The sequence below is a fragment of the Fundulus heteroclitus genome, unplaced genomic scaffold, assembly GCF_011125445.2.
Source record: "Fundulus heteroclitus isolate FHET01 unplaced genomic scaffold, MU-UCD_Fhet_4.1 scaffold_159, whole genome shotgun sequence".
NCBI classification, from domain to species: domain Eukaryota; kingdom Metazoa; phylum Chordata; class Actinopteri; order Cyprinodontiformes; family Fundulidae; genus Fundulus; species Fundulus heteroclitus.
In genome coordinates this window covers 266,060-283,180 of record NW_023396571.1, presented here as the reverse complement: position 1 = coordinate 283,180, position 17,121 = coordinate 266,060, and the positions used below count along the sequence as shown (strand labels likewise).

At 48.2% G+C, this 17,121-nt stretch overlaps 1 protein-coding gene across 5 annotated transcripts in view; it reads left to right on the top strand.

The window, feature by feature from the left end:
* LOC105918713 (transcription factor COE3) overlaps positions 1-17,121 on the top strand; it is a 166,264-nt gene that overhangs the window by 111,622 nt on the left and 37,521 nt on the right. For 3 of the 5 annotated variants that reach the window (XM_036129345.1, XM_012853854.3, XM_012853853.3), the window contains exons 7-10: positions 6,719-6,800; positions 6,875-6,992; positions 9,718-9,851; positions 13,384-13,510. In XM_036129345.1, coding sequence (XP_035985238.1) covers positions 6,719-6,800; positions 6,875-6,992; positions 9,718-9,851; positions 13,384-13,510 — 461 coding nt within the window. The remainder of the gene's footprint in view (positions 1-6,718; positions 6,801-6,874; positions 6,993-9,717; positions 9,852-13,383; positions 13,511-17,121) is intronic. The other 2 variants (XM_021311314.2, XM_036129346.1) reach the window with 1 other exon arrangement.

Below are 17,121 nucleotides of genomic sequence, written 5' to 3'. Positions count from 1 at the left end.
TTATTATTACTATTACTATAACTATTACTATAACTATTACTATTATTATTACTATTACTACTACTATTACTATTACTATTACTATAACTATTACTACTACTATTACTATTACTATAACTATTACTATTATTATTACTATTACTATAACTATTACTATAACTATTACTATTATTATTACTATTACTACTACTATTACTATTACTATTATTATTATTATTACTATTATTATTACTATTATTATTATTATTACTATTACTATTATTATTATTATTACGATTACTATAATTATTACTATTACTATTATTATTACTGTTACTATTACTATTACTACTACTAGAAAAAGCTGCTGAAAGAAAGCAGCTGCAAAGTAAGGCACCAGAGGAGGATGGTGGAACCACCCAGGAAACACTCCTGGGTGGAACCACCCAGGAGTGGACATTTTGTTCAGCATGGCAGAGTCCAGGATAGGACTCCACCATGCTGGGTAGTGTAGGTGACAGATCTCCATTAGTCTCACCTCCATCCAGTGAAACGGCTGCTCTCTGCTTTTGGTCAGACTTCTCCTGTCCCGGCTGTGTTCACACATTGTTAGATTTGTTTAGTGGGTCTCAGTGGAGTCAGGTGTTTAACTTTACAGAAATATATTATACAGTGTATACGTACATATGTATTGTTAATATTCATCATTTGTTCCCTGACTACATGTTCTGGTCTCTAGGATCGTTTACAGGGATCTCTTTCACCTTCCTGGTATTTTTTAAAGCATCTTGTCATCAAGTCACATGACTGCTAGGCTTTGGCCTCCTGAACTCGTCCCTGTAGACCGAGCGTCCCTTTCAGCTTTCTGTTTGATGGATTTTCTGGATCGTCATTTTCAGATGAAGTAAACTTCCATCCGGCCTCAGAGGGCTAGAGATGAATTTAACGTGACTCCCCTGAACGCCTCTTCATTTAAAGAGGGCTGGAAAGGCGGCGGCCGGCCGCATGGTGACCTGCAGCCTCTCTGCAGCCTCCCTCAAAGCCTAATTCGCTGCACTCAATATTTCAGACACAGCAAATGAATTGTACAAAGGCTCTTTTAGCAGAATAAACGACTTTTGCGCGTCCAGACAAGGTCCGGGGAATAAGGGAGCTAATGTGTTGTGACAATAGACGGCCGAGCCGCGGTGTTTATGAGAGACGCTGAGGCAGATCTGTTCCTCGAACTGTTTTAGTGCCTCATCAAATATTTAGTCTGATTGTACATGGTCCTGTAATTGCCATCTTGGCTGGTGAATTATTGATGACGTGTAGCCGAGCTGGGGAGTGCTGGTTTATGTGCTGTGATCAGGCCAGACACACACGCTGCTGCTGCTCCTGCTTCATATCCTAATTAGCAGCAGATCAGCATCATCCCAGCCGCTCTGTAATTATTTGAAGTTTCAACAAGTCGCAGAGTCAATATTAGACTTTGCTTCTAATGAGCAGCGCTGCTTCTTCCTCTCATGTTCTCCTCCACAAACTGCCTTCAAGCCTGTTTTATTTTCCATCTAGTTGCTTTTGTTTCGGCGCTGCATGGGTGCCCAGATCCTCCACGGTTGCTTCGTTAGCTGCCAACAGATGAGATGTGACGGCGAGGCGCTTAGCCGACTAACCAGAGCAGATTGCTACTGCGGCGGCCTCCCTGCTCTTAGCTTCGCTCTTGGCTTTCTCCCCGTAAGATGATTCTATGGCGGCGGCGGCGGCGTGCTGCTCGGGGCTCACCGGGCGGTCAGACGGTAAACGTGAGGCGGCGGGCGGCCTGCAGCTCCTCGCAGAGAGACGATCACAGTGTGAGGGCGGGCGGCGCGGCGGAGCATCAGCTTTTAAAAATACTCCTGTTGAAATATTGATTTTTTTCTGCTGCTTTTTCTTTCTGGGTTAAAGTAATAAGTGAGACTCCAGGGAAACTGTGTGTGTGTGTGCGTGTGCGTGTGTGTGTGTGTGTGTGTGTGTGTGTGTGTGTGTGTGACTGTGTGTGTGTGTGTGTGTGTGTGTGTGTGTGTGTGTGTGTGTGTGTGTGTGTGTGTGTGACTGTGTGTGTGTGTGTGTTCATCAGGGCCTTGTAATCTGAGCTCCCAGTAATTGCTCCCCATAGTGAACTGGGTGTGGTTGGGTTGACATCATCTGGAGAGGCCAGTGAATGCAGTCAGACCCCCCCCCCCCCCCCCCCACACACACACACACACACCATGAAGCTGTCACATTTGCAGCCATCCTGTTCTGCTTTGAGGACCTTTAAGGTTCTCATCACCAACCCTGCAGACCATCACCATGTCTAACTAGGAAAGGATCCGGTCATTCTGACCGGATCACAAATATGATCCATTTCCGTCAAATTCAGTTCATCATGCCTTGTGCTTAGTGCGTCAAATCAATTCCTCCTCGAGGAAGCATGTGGTGACAGTGGAGAGGAATGACTTCTCTCAAACAGGAAAACCCTCTTTGGGATTTCTGCACGGTTTTAGTGCACCAACAGTTCCCACAGCAGTTCTTAAATTTTATGCGATGTAATATTTGATTGAGTCCTTCCTTATGAGCCTTTAGCTTTTCTGAGAACTGGCACAGGTGCTACTTGTTTGTCACATGATGTCTGGTGGCTGGTGGCCTTTCTACCTTCCTGCCTCCTCTCTGGATGATTTAATGACCAAAGGATCCACGGATCAGCATCAGGTGTCTTCAAGTGTCGGCGTACTAGACTGAAAATCTCCAACTCTGACAGACCTTCAAAGAACTTGGACAGCTGTTGATCAAGGAACATCTTTTCTGTTCTTGCTGTACATGAAGACAATGATGACATTAAATCACGGTTGAAGGATCCTTTTCAGCTGCAAACTTTAAAGGAGCCAGAACCAGGCCAGATGTTCCTGCATACTGAGGACATTTATGGAGTACGGTACCTGCAAGGAGCTTCTGGAGCGTCCCACTAAGGGTTGTGAGGTGAAAACTGTGCTGTCTCTTCATGTCTGGTGTAGAATAGATCAGAAAAGAAAAACCTTTATTGTGCTACCATTGGGAAAAGTGAGAACCTATTTTGTGTCTGGTCTAGGGGTTTAGTTTAGGACTAAGGTGTCAGTCAGGCTGCGGTCAGGGTCAGGTATATACCGGTAGAGGTCAGGGTTACAGGGAGGCTTATAAAATGAATGGACGTCTATGGAAGTCAATGCACGGTCCTCACTTTGTACTTTAAACAAGGATGGGTGTGAGAGTGTGAGCTGCTGCTTCTGTCTCCAGCTGCGTTTTAATCCAATCTATATTGATCCATATCAGCTCTCTGAAGTACTCGGTATCATCTGAATGGAGCTCCGTATTGTTCTGCTCACTGCCATAAAGGGCATTAGAGGCTCCAGAGCAGCAGATCAGCTTTCAGTCGATGCTCACCCAGCACCCAGCTCCCACTGACCTCTCTGCAAAGCCTCCCTTCACCATAATCGTTACAAACACACTGTGAGATCTGGCTTCCTGATTCACACTGAAAACATTCAGGACTGAAGTATCCCTTTCATCCCTGCACACACGTCTGTCACAGCAGACATGCATGAGCTTCAGAGCAAAGACCTGGGCTCTCTTCTACACACACAGAACGTCACGTTCCACACAGAGACATCTATAAAGAGAGGCCAGACGTCAGAACGTGTGCACCTCACAGCAGCTCTGACCCTGACATACGCTGCTGAAGGAGGAAGCTGGCGCTGCAGACGGTGAAGGGATGAACTGCAGCCAAACTGCATCAAGGTTCCTCTCAGACGTTCATACCAGACTTTAATCATAGGTGGATTTCATCATCAGCATTCAGAACCGCAGCATTATTCCTGCTGCCGCTGGTGACCCTTAACTTTACGTCAGGCTTTTATTGCCGGGGGCATAGAGGTTGTACCTTCGTGGTCTCCCTCCACCTCAGGAGGGATGAAATCCTCCAGGACGGAGCGCAGCTCCACGAGGAAGTCCCCCGATGGTTAAAACAGCAGCAAGGTTCACTTTTTAACAAGTTCTTCAAATGTGGAGAACATCTGAGCTTCTACCTGTGATTTACACGTTTAATAAACTCCTTTCAGGGACATTATCACTGTTTCTTTGCTCTTTTCTCCGTGGTTGCCACTGGTAACCATGAAATAACAACGATCAGCTGACTCGTTTAAATCCACATTAACATCCCTTTGTGGTTGAACGTGGGCGTGCAGAGGCAGAACCTGAGCAGGAACCTGGTACCAGACGCTCTGGTGCTGCTGGGATCCAGGAGGTTGCTGCTGATGAGCATCAGCATGGTTTCAGAAATCAGGATGCACCATCTCCATCCCTAGTGCGTATGCCAACCTTTAGGTAATGTGTTATAAATGAGACTCTGATCCTTCCAGCCAACACACATAAAGTCAGGACTGCATCTTGGAGTTTAAGTTAGTGGAAGGACGACAGTAAAGAAAACTCATCTTAATAATCAGAGGCTTTGAAAGTAGGGAATTAATTGCATCTTTGACAATTAAATGAATTAGGTAAAGCTAAGGAATGCAATAAGTTAGAAGAAAATTTTAAATCTTGATAAAACACTGAACTCATTTTGCAACAACAACAGTGCATTTACTTCCACACAGGACAACTGCTTTACCTGTCATGGAGAAAAGTTAACAAGGACTACAGATTTGAAGTGGGGTTAAAACAAGCAACCAGATCAAGAACCATGAATAAAGTGCAACTATGGGGATGCAATCCAGAATAAGATCCCATAAAGTACTGCTGGACCTATTTGTTGTGCTGTTTGTCTGATGCAAAGCCTGAGGAACATGAAAAAGATGCTGTGATCGTTGGGTGTTTGTGTTTTTATGTCCCTGGATCATGCCTTCTTTTGATTCGGTTCATTTGGTTAAAGTTCTTCTGGGATTGTGCCTCCGTCATCATCCTCCCTCAGCGCCCCACCTTCAGTGCTTTTACCTGTTGACCACCACCTACACCTGCCTTCAGCTCTGCGCTCTATGCCTGTGTAGATGCTCCCTGTTTCCTCTCTCTCACTGCTGGATTGTCTGTTTAATGAATGGATGCTACCATGTTCCTCCATGCCTGATGATTTCATCCTTCCTCATTCGATCATTTCTCTTCACCTGTTCTAGAGCTGGGCTTGGATCCGTCTTTGCAGAGGAAACTGGGATCATGATCAGTTTAGTTTTCCTGAGGAAGATCCATCAGGAGGAGCTCATCAAAACCAAAGAAGTTCTGCAGAGAAGTCTGCAGAATTTTTCCATATTAATCTAGATTAACATGGCCCGGTGGCAGCTGTGGCTTCAATGTAGCTCACCACTGAGCTACTGAGGTGAATGACTGACTGTAGTCTTGAGACTAGCACAGAAAAAACCTTTAGTAGAGAAGGTTTCTTAAAATTTAGGAAATGACACTCATTTTAAAGCCAAGACGCTCAAAGTACGGCCTCTGTGAATCGCTTTAAACAAAATGTCAAAGGTCTTTCTTTAATGAACCCTAAAACGTGGTTTAAGGTGAAAAGATGATGTCACTGATCTCTGCTTTTTACAGAGAAGTCTGACATTCTGATGTGCTGCTCTGTTTTTAAAGAGAGGTTTTGGTCGGAATAAAGTGGAGATTGCTGGAGACGGCGGTCCTCCATCACTCCCAGCATGCCTCGCTTTGGCTGCAGATCCAGGAGGAGGAGTTTCCCCGAGGTTATCTTCTGGTTAATGTGACATGACCGTCTCAACCTTGCTGCTTGTTAACTGCCTGGATTATTATTGTGATAATGTGGCAATTAAAAAGGAAACGCTCCATGAGAACAGGAAGAGGAGATGGATGAGCACAGATTACGCTGCAGTGGGGAATGCATTAATGTGGCCATCCATTCAGATAACCCCCACCTCTGTTAGAACCCCATCCTCGCTGATATCTACTCAGAATCAATACTTCTCCGCTGCAATGAACCCAGGACAAATCAGCGGGGGGGGGGGGGGGGGGGGGGGGGCTCCTAATGAGGTGCCATCGGTCTGCAGTACGAGTCGGCCATCTTTAAGATGCCGCCACAGAGCGCTATCGTCATTAGCAGAGGAATATAGAGACAATCAGTGAGGATAGAGGTGTGGCCACTTCCTGTCCGATTCTAACTGTCAAAATAAAACCAATTGATCAGCAATAAAATAACAGAATTTATCTTAGAACTGAAAAGGTTTGGGCTAAATTTGATCAACCGACAGCCAGCCAGGCCAGAGAGTAAAGATGGCTAACCCTGACCCGGTCACAGATAACAGCTGCTGCCTTAGAAACAGCCTTCAGTGGTTCTGAGCCGGTCCACATGAATTTTCTCAACTCTACCTGCCGTGTTCTGTTCAGGTAAAGTAACTAGATCAGATGAGATGTTTTCAGAGATGTTTGATCTCTGCAGGTCTCACGTTACAGAGATCTGCTGCTGAAAGGACTGAATGGGATTGGTTGACTGCTTTAACTGGTCAGCTTAGCTCAGAGTTTCCTTAACTTTGTCTTCTAAACAGCTTTACATGCATTTCTTTTGTCTGCAGACCACACTGAGTGTCGTTGCTTTGTAGCTCATCCCAGCAAACCTTGTTAGGATTCTTTAACTATCTGGTTTGATTCTGAACCACCTGAAGTGAAACCTGAAGTGAAACCTGAAGTGAAACCTGAAGCTGACCCAGAACCTCGTTCTAGACTTGGAAGTTGGTGTTCTTCATGTTCTGTTGTTTTCTTCCAGATTTTTCCTGAAGTTCTTCCTGAAATGCAACCAGAACTGTTTGAAAAATGCTGGAAATCCTCGGGACATGAGGCGGTTCCAGGTGAGACCCTGTCCAGGTGAAGTTTGTGTTCATTAGCCCCCCCCCCCTCTCTGAATGTGCTGTGGTTCCTGCAGGTGGTGGTGTCCACTACGGTCAACGTGGACGGTCACGTGCTGGCCGTCTCAGACAACATGTTCGTCCACAACAACTCCAAACATGGCCGCCGCGCCCGGCGTCTGGACCCGTCTGAAGGTAAGCGGTTGTTCAGGCCCCACCTGCTGACTCAGCACTTTGGTCGTCTTGGTTTGAGCTGCTCTGATGCTTGGTTCTGATCTCGCTGACCCAAAAATCTGTGCAGAGGGAAACATGTGACTCAGCAGAACAAATGTTCCCTTCTTGCAGAATTTAAATAAAACACATGGTGGACGTATAAACTTCACACGCTGAAACTGGACTCTGACAGCTGGAGCTCTGCTGCAACATTTCCTCTGTAGTTTGAAACCCAAATGCCACTTTTTCCTCTTTGTCCCCAAACTCATAAAAACCACTGCTATGACTTCAGCCTCATGCTTGATTGGACCCGCTTCTGGGGCCAGCAGCTTTATTTGACCCGCCTGGCTCCTGCAGCCCAAGAAAACGACTCAGAGGTTCCTCCTTCTGCTGAAGGTGTGATTAATTTGAAATACCTGCTGCACCTTAGGGTCCTTCCTGCATCCCACGGGCCGCGTGAGGAATCAGAGCATTTTTTGGTGGCTCAGCAAACTTAGAGTTAAATGCTGTTGTAAAATGTACGGAAGGAATCTAATGGGTTTAGTAATCATACTAATAACAGTACTATTAATTGTTGTATTATTGAAAAGCCACATCAGCAGAGGTTTATTCTTTATTCTTTATTATTCATGTTATTTAGCCAAAGTCCACATTTGTTTGCAAATGTTTTGCTTTTTATGTTTCTAGCTCTTTCTTTCTCTATCTGCCGTTTCTACTGCCTTACAATCATCAGCATTGCCCCCTCCATCCCTCCTGCAGCTTTAATGGTGAACATGTGACAGGTTGTCTTTTGTTTTAAGTTGTTTCTGACTTTAGGTTAGTTAAGACACAGGTAGCCCCCCCCCCCCTCTCCATCAGACTAAACCACTGAACCACCAATGGCAGGGAAGCTAAAATTAATATTTCTCCAAGATGAATCCTTTTTATTTTCATATTGTTTAGAGGTTCTACGACTGATTTACTGAGGGGCGCCCTGTTCTGCCCGGCATGTCCGCCTGTGGTCCTCCTGCAGACGGCAGAAATGCCTTCGCTGCTTTGAACATGAGCTCCGTGCTCCATCTTGCTTGTTGTTGTCAGTTTGCTCTGAGCAGCTGAGCTGTGGAGGATGAGACGGCGTCTTCATTCTGAGAGCACCAGAATCTCATATCAGCCCTTACTGCCCAGTGTTTGCAGGCTAATTACAGCCTCCTCAGCTGCAGCAGGGCCATGCCGTTGCTGCCTGGACGTCTCAGCTGCTTGTAGATGATGGTTTCTGCTCCTCTGATGGAACGCTTTTACCTGAACTGAATTCAGTTCGGGCTGAAAGCTGCTGTTTGCGCTGATAATAACTATTCTGCACCTGATCACTCAGCACAATAACCTATAAACAGTCAGCTGCAGTTTAGACGGCTCCACAGCTCAAAGTTTAGAAGTTTCAGTCAGAAGCTGAAGTCTCTGAGGACCTTGTCTTGTTTTGGTTTAACCCACGAGAAACTCTGCATCAGTGTACCTTCAAACACAAGGAGAATGTCCCCACCCGTCTGGCTCGTCCAGGGTTCTAAACCAAACACTCCTTGACATCATTCTGTCAGAGCCAGCTTCCATCAGAGGAGCTGGTGTTTGTCACCTGTGAGGCGTTCAGGAACTCCACCAAACGGCCTCTTTAACATTCAGGAGCTGAGCGTTCTGCTCTGAGAGCGCCGGCTGATGTCCTGCAGGGGCCAAACTCAGCCAAACGGGGCCAAAGGGGGCCAAAGGGGGCCAAACGGGGCCAAACGGGGCCCGTTGTTTCCCATCTGGAGCCGTATCTGCAGGAAGCTCAGCGTCTTTCATCTTTCATCCAGGCAAACATCTCCAGACTGGGATGTTTTCAGAGGCGATAAACAGCTCCAACATCTGCTCCTGGCTTTGTCTGCAGGCACTCAGAGATAAACCTTCCCACCGCCTGCTCCTCGTCCATGCCCCCCCCCCCCCCCCTCCACCCCCAATAGGCTCTTTGTTTACGACTCCAACAAAAGCGGCAGAATGAATGAGGAGGTGGCGTCGGCTCCTCGGCCCTCTGCAGCAGCTGCAACGTTTGTTTTGGTCCCAACAAGGACCCTAAAGTTTGGAGCCTTTTAAAGTCCCCAGAAATCCAAACTTCCTGCTCCAATTTCAGTCCTGGTCCCATTAATGCTGGAGTTTGAAACCTGGGACAATTGTTCCTGTGAAACAGTTTGGACTTGTCAGTTTGTTTGCCTTCGTCTTCTCTGATCTTTCTGAGCCGTCTCATCTTCCTCAGAGCTCACAAACCCAATTAAATGCAGTTTTTCTGCAACATTGTCCATTAGAAGCTCATCTCTCCATTAATATCTCTGAGAGTCGGAGCCTCTGAACGCAGCTTTATAGATCACATCTCGTGGAGCGTTAACCGGAACGTCGGGAACGTCCTCCCGATAAAATGTCTCCATTCCAGGAAAGAGCCACAGAGGATGGTCCTAACGGGTCGAGTCCGTCTGTCTGCCTCGACCCGTTAGCACGCAGCTCCTGCTATTGATCTGGAGAGACCAGTCACTTTGCATTTGTTAGTGGGCGAGAACCATGTGTAGTCTGGTTCTGGCTGAAGTTTCTGCAGCAGAACTCGGTAAACGATCCAATCAGAGGTCAGAACCAGGTTTTAGCTTGATGATGCAAGCATCCAGGTGTGCTGCAGGTGCTCATGCTGCTGCTGTGTCTCTGTGTTTCGAAGCAGCCACGCCCTGCATCAAAGCCATCAGTCCGAGCGAGGGCTGGACGACCGGCGGCGCCACCGTCATCCTCATCGGGGACAACTTCTTCGATGGCCTGCAGGTGGTCTTCGGCACCATGCTGGTCTGGAGCGAGGTCAGTTCTGCTGCCTGGTGTCTGTCTTTGGTTTGAAACATTTTTGTCTTTATTGGTCCGCTTTTATTTCCTCTGCTGAGAAGTTTTAGTGTTTTTAGATTAAAGCTGAGCTCCAAACGTTCCCCACCAGATACAACAGTTTATCAGATCAGGTCTACCAAAACAGGCTGCAGCAGCTCACATCACATCTCTGTGGACCTGATCCCTGCCTACAAGACACTGATCTGCAGAACCAGAAGCATCATCAGAACCATTCAGGTTTGGACAGAAGAGGCCGCCCAGCCTGAACACTGACTGTTTAAAGAAGGCGTGGATCTAGAGCATAATCCCTGCTGTCCTTCACTTCTGCTCTGATGCTCTTCTACCCTCAAAGACAATCAGCGTTTCCTCACCAGAACCATGGGTGGACAGCTCGGTCCCTGCTGAAGGCCCAGGATGCAGCGTTCAGGTCTGGAGACAGCGTGGCCTGCAGCAGAGCTAGAAGCTAAAAGCCTTTAAGCTAGAAGCTCAAAGGCAACCAGAAGGCCAAGCAAAGCTGTCTGGTTAGAACGTCTCCACAGAGGACGCTGTCTGGTTAGAACGTCTCCACAGAGGACGCTGTCTGGTTAGAACGTCTTCTCAGAGGACGCCGTCTGGTTAGAACGTCTCCTCAGAGGACGCTGTCTGGTTAGAACGTCTCCTCAGAGAACACTGTCTGGTTAGAACGTCTCCTCAGAGAACACTGTCTGGTTAGAACGTCTCCTCAGAGGACACTGTCTGGTTAGAACGTCTCCTCAGAGGACGCTGTCTCATTAGCACTCAGGTCTGTCTCACCTGCAGCAGAACATCACCTGTCAGGATGTTCTTCATGGACCTCAGCATCAGCACGGTGCTCCCAGACATGCTGGCTCTGAAGCTCCACAGCATGGGTTCTCCACCTCTCTGCTCCTGGATCAGTGACCTCCTCACCAACAGACCCAGGAGGTGAGGATGGAGAACATCTGCTCCACTGATCCTCAGGAACACCTCAGGGCTGGGTCCTCAGCCCAGATCTCTTCACCAGGACTGTCCTGCTGTCCCCTCCACAGACACAGACACAGTGGAGAAGTCAGTGGACGACTCCACTAGTGGGTCTGATCTCCACCAATGATGGGTCCCACTACAGGGAGGAGGTCAGCAGTCTGAGCCAGTGGAGCTCCAGGAACAACCTGATCCTGAACACCAGTCAGACCAAGGAGGTAATGATGGACTCCAGGAGGTCCAGGAGGACTGAACACCTCCTCTCTACAGGAGGAGGTGGTGGAGCGTCCATGTCTCCTCTGACCTCTGCTGCACCGTAAACACCTCCCATCTGGAGAAGAAGGCCCTAGAACCGCTCTTCTCTTCTGGTGAGGTCAGCCCAGGGGATTGTGGGATGCCGTCTACAGGATCTAGACACGGTTTATGCAGCATGAGCCCCCCCCCTCAGGCAATGCGCTGTTTGTGTCTCTTCCATCACCAAAACATTTCAGGAACATTAAATTCCTGAAATTCCAAAAACTAACAGCCTTAAAAACAGCGTCTTTCCCAAAGCTGGGAGAGCTAGCGCCCCCTGCTGGGAGGCAACAAACCAGCAGCCCAGTTCATGTTCTGTTACAGGTTTACTATCATGCTGCTGGTTCCACAGGTTCTCTCTCACATGTTAATCTCTGTTGGAACACTTTTAGTTTCTCAGGGAGTGTTTGGTTGGACATCCATGCAAATGACGCAGTTCTTTCACCTGAAGATTCAAATCTTTGCTGATCTTTAACTTCTCCATGATGTCTGTCATTCCTGCGATAGCAACATAATTTTTACCTCATCCTGTAAACTAACAGCTATCTGTCTTTTTGACTTGAGCATCAATTAACTTGAATGTTTCAGTTTTTACTCATGACTATTTGCATTAGTAAAAACTTCTCAGGGAGTGTTTGAAACATTCATGCAGTTACACAGCAGTTTACATCGTTGTGTAAAGTGACTCCTGTCTGTCTTTTTAGGACTCAAACATTTGAATCTTTTCAGATACTAAGGACTGTTTGCACCCTTTTAGCTTCTTGTTGTCAGTGTGTTCTACCTGAACGTCATGTCTTGATTCTGGTCTGTGAACCTGTGGGAATTCTGAGCCGGTGTTTTAATTTTTACGGCTGTGACAAAATGGCAGCAAAGACTCCTGATCCTGGTTCTTAGGTTCTTAGATCCTGTGCTGTCTCTGTAGTTATGCTGCTGTAGGAGGAAACTGGCCTTCAACATCAACCCAACATCCAGCTTCCTCAGTTTCAGGATCTGGAGTAAAACAGGTCATTCAGCCAATGAGGGGGGAGTTGCTGATGTGTAGCAACACTGAGGCAACCAATGGGCAACCATCATCACCAGCTCTCCCTCAAACACCTGCGTCTGCACATCCCCCAAAAATATGCAGATGTGGAGCGGCAGGAGGAGCAGCGCATACGGCGACGCATGAAATATTGAAGCCGGTCCAGAAGAGCAGAACACCTGGTGGGGAAGGAGCTAAGATCTACCTTTGCACGCCGTTTGGCCTCACATCATCACATCATCACATGACACGCTGCTGACGGAGCCGTGCGCTTTGATCAGCGCCGACTGAAGCCCGCCGTCTCTCTCAAAGCGTACAGCTGACCCAGATTCAAGGCAAGAAGAATCTCCTGCTGCAGAGCCACTTCTTCTCATCGCTTGTTTCTCTGCATGGCTCCAGATGTTCATCCGGCAGAACATAAGAAGATAGGAGGAGGGTGTTCACATCCAAACTAGCTCTGTTCCTCTGGTCCAGGTTCCTTTTGTTCCTAACCTTCAACCTGACCCGAATACCAGGAGGTCCAGGTGATTCTCAGCAGAGCTGTCCTACAGGGTAGAGGTGGCATAGTGGTCAGAGAGCAGGGCGCCTTCATCCTGGAGAGGCTGCCAGGTTCCTGGTTCGACTCCCTCAGACTGCCACTCCCCAGAATGCTCCCCGGTACCGCAGCGGGCCGACCCACTGCTCCCTGGGGGACGGGATGAAGCTGCAGCTGCAGTGACAACCAGGGTTCTAATGAAACATTGTGAAGTGACCAATCTGCTGAGCATCAACCTCCTCTCTGTCAGTTCAGTCAGCTGAAGCCTACGGTGAATCTAGAAGATGAGTTTCTGATGCTTAAAGTCCTAGAAAGGTTCTGGACACCTAGAACTCACGTAAATAGACGAGGAACATCGTTTCCTGTTAGATTTGCTTTAAAAGCAGAACATCAGCAGTGTTGTCTAGAAACCACTTGTGAACGTTCCTCATGATTTCGACTCTCGGCTGTTCCTTAATCAACTGAACAGTGTGGTGCTTCAGTTCTCTGCAGACCTGAAGGTCCTGAAGGTCTGCTGAGAACTGAAGCACCACAGATCCACCTGGTTTACCTGATAGATCAGCAGCAAGGTAAACCACAGCTTGCTGCTGATTTATCATTTTAGTTGAGCTGATAAGACATTTTAAGGTGAAGGAGGGGTTCCCCAACTTCTGCAACCATCTCCACTTGTTCTCGCCCTGCAGCTGATCACCCCCCACGCCATCCGGGTACAGACTCCCCCTCGGCACATCCCTGGAGTGGTGGAGGTCACGCTGTCCTACAAGTCCAAACAGTTCTGCAAAGGAGCGCCGGGACGCTTCGTCTACACCGGTAAGACAACTTCACAGCTGGAACACAAACCTTCAGTGTGATGAAGATGAAAGATGTCAGCTGATTAAACTGGTCGGTCACCTCGTTAACATGCTGAGGAGGTGAGGTTCAGGTTCTCAACTCAGAGGGGGGGGGGGCAGTAGAGAGGAGAGTTTGACCTGAGTGGATCTGACTCTGGTTCCGATGGAAAGTGAGGGGTTCTGAAGAACCTTCATCATCTGCTGCCTGCTCCTCTTCTCGGCTCCTGCTCCTACCGCTGAAGGAGGATGTCTTATTCTGCAGGCATCCCATAACCTGGTCCACATGGGAACGGCAGAGAACAGGAGCTCTGAGACATCTTGGTTTCTAACTGGGACGTTAAACTGTGGCTGCAGCTGATTCTGTCTTTAAAGCTGCAGTATTAGCTTCATTTGGGCTATAGTCATTAATTTTTCAGGTCAGCACTTGGTGCGTATTGATGCTCTGTGTGTAACTTGAGAGGGTTGGATTAGAACGGATCCATTCTGGGTTAGAGCAGCAACAAAACAGATGTGACGCCTACCTGATGACATATCTCTGGGTCTCTGATGTAGGATTTAATCTACAGGGTGAATATGATCTCATATTTAGTAACTCCATGACTTCAGTCTGCTGCTCCAAACTGCTCTGCTATCAGGTTCCAAAACACGGAGGGGGACTGTTTAATTTAGCGACCATGCAGTGCTGCCAATGGCCTGCAGGGGCGCTAAACCCCTAACTTCCAGGTTTAGTGCCCCCTAGTGGCTAAAGGTTACACATCGCTGCCTTAAATGTTTTCTTCCAGCAGCTCGCCGTGGTTCCACCATGGACCATTTTCTCACTTTTCTGACCCGAGGAAGAGGAAATGTGTGGATGAGAGCGTAAACTCAGCGTAAACTCAGCGTAAACTCAGCGTAAACTCAGAGCTGCCCAGATGGAGGTCGCCTCAGACCGCACACACCAGGTCCTCCACACTCACTGAGGAACTAGTTCCTGTTGGGAACTGTGAATCACTCAGCCATGAGCTGGAACTGTTTGCGTCTCTGCTGTTAGAGCAACACATTCCCATTCCCTACTCGGGGTTCCCTTAGAGTCACAACCTGACACATGGCGCCCCCCCCCCCGTCAGTATCGCGTAGAATATTATAGCAACCCAACCTACTTTAGACATTAAAGCAATACAGCTGCGTTTACATGCATTTTAAAGACGGTTCTAGCCAGAAGTATGTATATTACTTTCATAATCATCGGTCAGGGAAGGCAGAAATCTTTCATTCATCAGTTTAGTCGAATATTTGAATACGTTTCCTGCCTACGTCACCGAGTTGCTCTGAGATTCTGGCCCACAACAAATCTGCAGTAATGTGCATTTTGATGACATCTATAGCGAAACTTATTCCTGGTATAATTATAACCTTCATCCGGGGAAGGGAGACAACCTTTCCTTTATTAGTTTGGCTGAGGATTTTTCAGAACGTTCTCAGAAAGACGGCCTGCTGTTACGCTCCTCAGCACCTCCTCAGGTGCACACCCCCCCCCCCCCCCCCCCCCCCCCCATAGAAGGTCCTGCTCCCTGGTTCTCCATCCTGAGCTGAAGCAGTTGCAGCTCTCCTTGCCTCTTGTGTGTGGTGCAGGTTGGAAGTTCTGGGTTGTTTGAACTCTTATTGTTGGCCAGAACCCTGCAGGACCTTCAGTAAACATTTTCTCCAGAGTTTCTTCCCTTTTTTCTCCTTTCGCCCTTCAGACTCATTGTCGGCAGTATCTTTGTCTCACATCGGAGCCGTTGCTGCCTCGGCTCATTCTGTCAGAATATCCAGATGTCATTCAAAGTAGCAGAAAGGTCAGATGGAGGGCTGTTTAGTGCGATAAGTAAATGTCATTGCATCGGGCCGTGAAGGAGGCGAGTGTGTTCGGCTGTCTGTTTAACACCATTTATCGTCTTTACCGAGGCACCGCCTCCTCCGATGGCACACAGCGATGGGCGCTCACAATGGACGCTCCGGCCGCCTCCTTTTGCAATGCTAATCTGTGATCCCCGTCGCAGATAGGGAGGCGGGAGCTGAGGGCTGTGCTTGGAGCTGGAGCGGGGTCTGAATAGAGCTGCTGCTGCTAGAGGATGCTGTCCTCTTTGGAAAGCCGTCACTGGGTCAGAGACGCTGTTCACATCATCAGTCAGGAATCCAGCTGGAACAGAAAATCTGTATTCTTCTCTCTCTCTGCAACAATATTATGAAGCAAACCCTTCAAACCTAAACAGGAAAAACTTCCCCTGTCAGAGAGGATTGCTAAAATTAGAAAACCCAGCAATACATTTCTGCATATGTTCAGAAAGGTTCTGATAGCTTAGGTTGTGTTCTGCACACAGTTCATCCACACTGGAGAACCTGCCAGAAGTCTTCCTCCTACTGAGCGTGCTCAGTACGGCCGCTGTCAGAGCGTCTCATTGGCAGCTGTTGTGGGAGTTTTGGGTGGAATATTAAACAATTGTAACTGAGTTCCCATCTTTACCAAATGACAAGACGGTGGTATGACGTTCCAGCCTTTTATTGAGAAACAGAGCAGAGATTCACATAGATGGAAAGTAATCGCACCCCACGGTTCCGCTGCAGTCTCTGTCTGCCTCGCTTTTCGGGCTTCCCCTAATACTGCACCGTGGCCTTGGCTAGAGACAAAACAAAGACAGTCTATCGTAAACAATCAGTATCCCTCAGCAGCTGCAGCATTTGGCCTTGCAATCAGCAAACAGTGGATCTTATACACAGACATCAGGTCTCCAGGCCTCCTCTGTCCGAGTGGTGTGAGGCCATAGTGACTTCAGAATAATAATTCTTATAACATTCCTCTCTTTTTTTTTTTTTTTTTTGATGATGGCGTGTAACTTCCTGTCCTCAGGGTGTTCAGAACCACCAGAACATTTGAGACGTTTGGAGCGACGGGCTGAGAGCGGCTCCTCCTCCTCAGGTCTGTTCCACAACGTTCTCACAGATGTTCCTGTGGACCCTGATGAGGCTTTCCACTTACCTCATCAAGACTGGAAAAAAGTCAGAGAAAAGGAAATAGAGTCACTGTAACCCCATCATCTTCATCCTCTAGGCTCAGAGGTCAGAGCAGATGTTTAGATTCTCCCTGAACTCCCCTCAGCAGTCAGGAACCCGTCCTCAGGAACCCGTCCTCAGGAACCCGTCCTCAGGAACCCGTCCTCAGCGACCCGTCCTCAGGAACCCGTCCTCAGGGATCCGTCCTCAGGAACCCGTCCTCAGGGATCCGTCCTCAGGGATCCGTCCTCAGGAACCCGTCCTCAGGAACCCGTCCTCAGGGATCCGTCCTCAGGAACCCGTCCTCAGGAACGCGTCCTCAGGAACCCGTCCTCAGCGATCCGTCCTCAGGAACCCGTCCTCAGGGATCCGTCCTCAGGGATCCGTCCTCAGGAACCCGTCCTCAGCGATCCGTCCTCAGCGATCCGTCCTCAGCGATCCGTCCTCAGGAACCCGTCCTCAGCGATCCGTCCTCAGGAACCCGTCCTCAGGAACCCGTCCTCAGGAACCCGTCCTCAGGGATCCGTCCTCAGGAACCCGTCCTCAGGAACCCGTCCTCAGGAACCCGTCCTCAGGGAT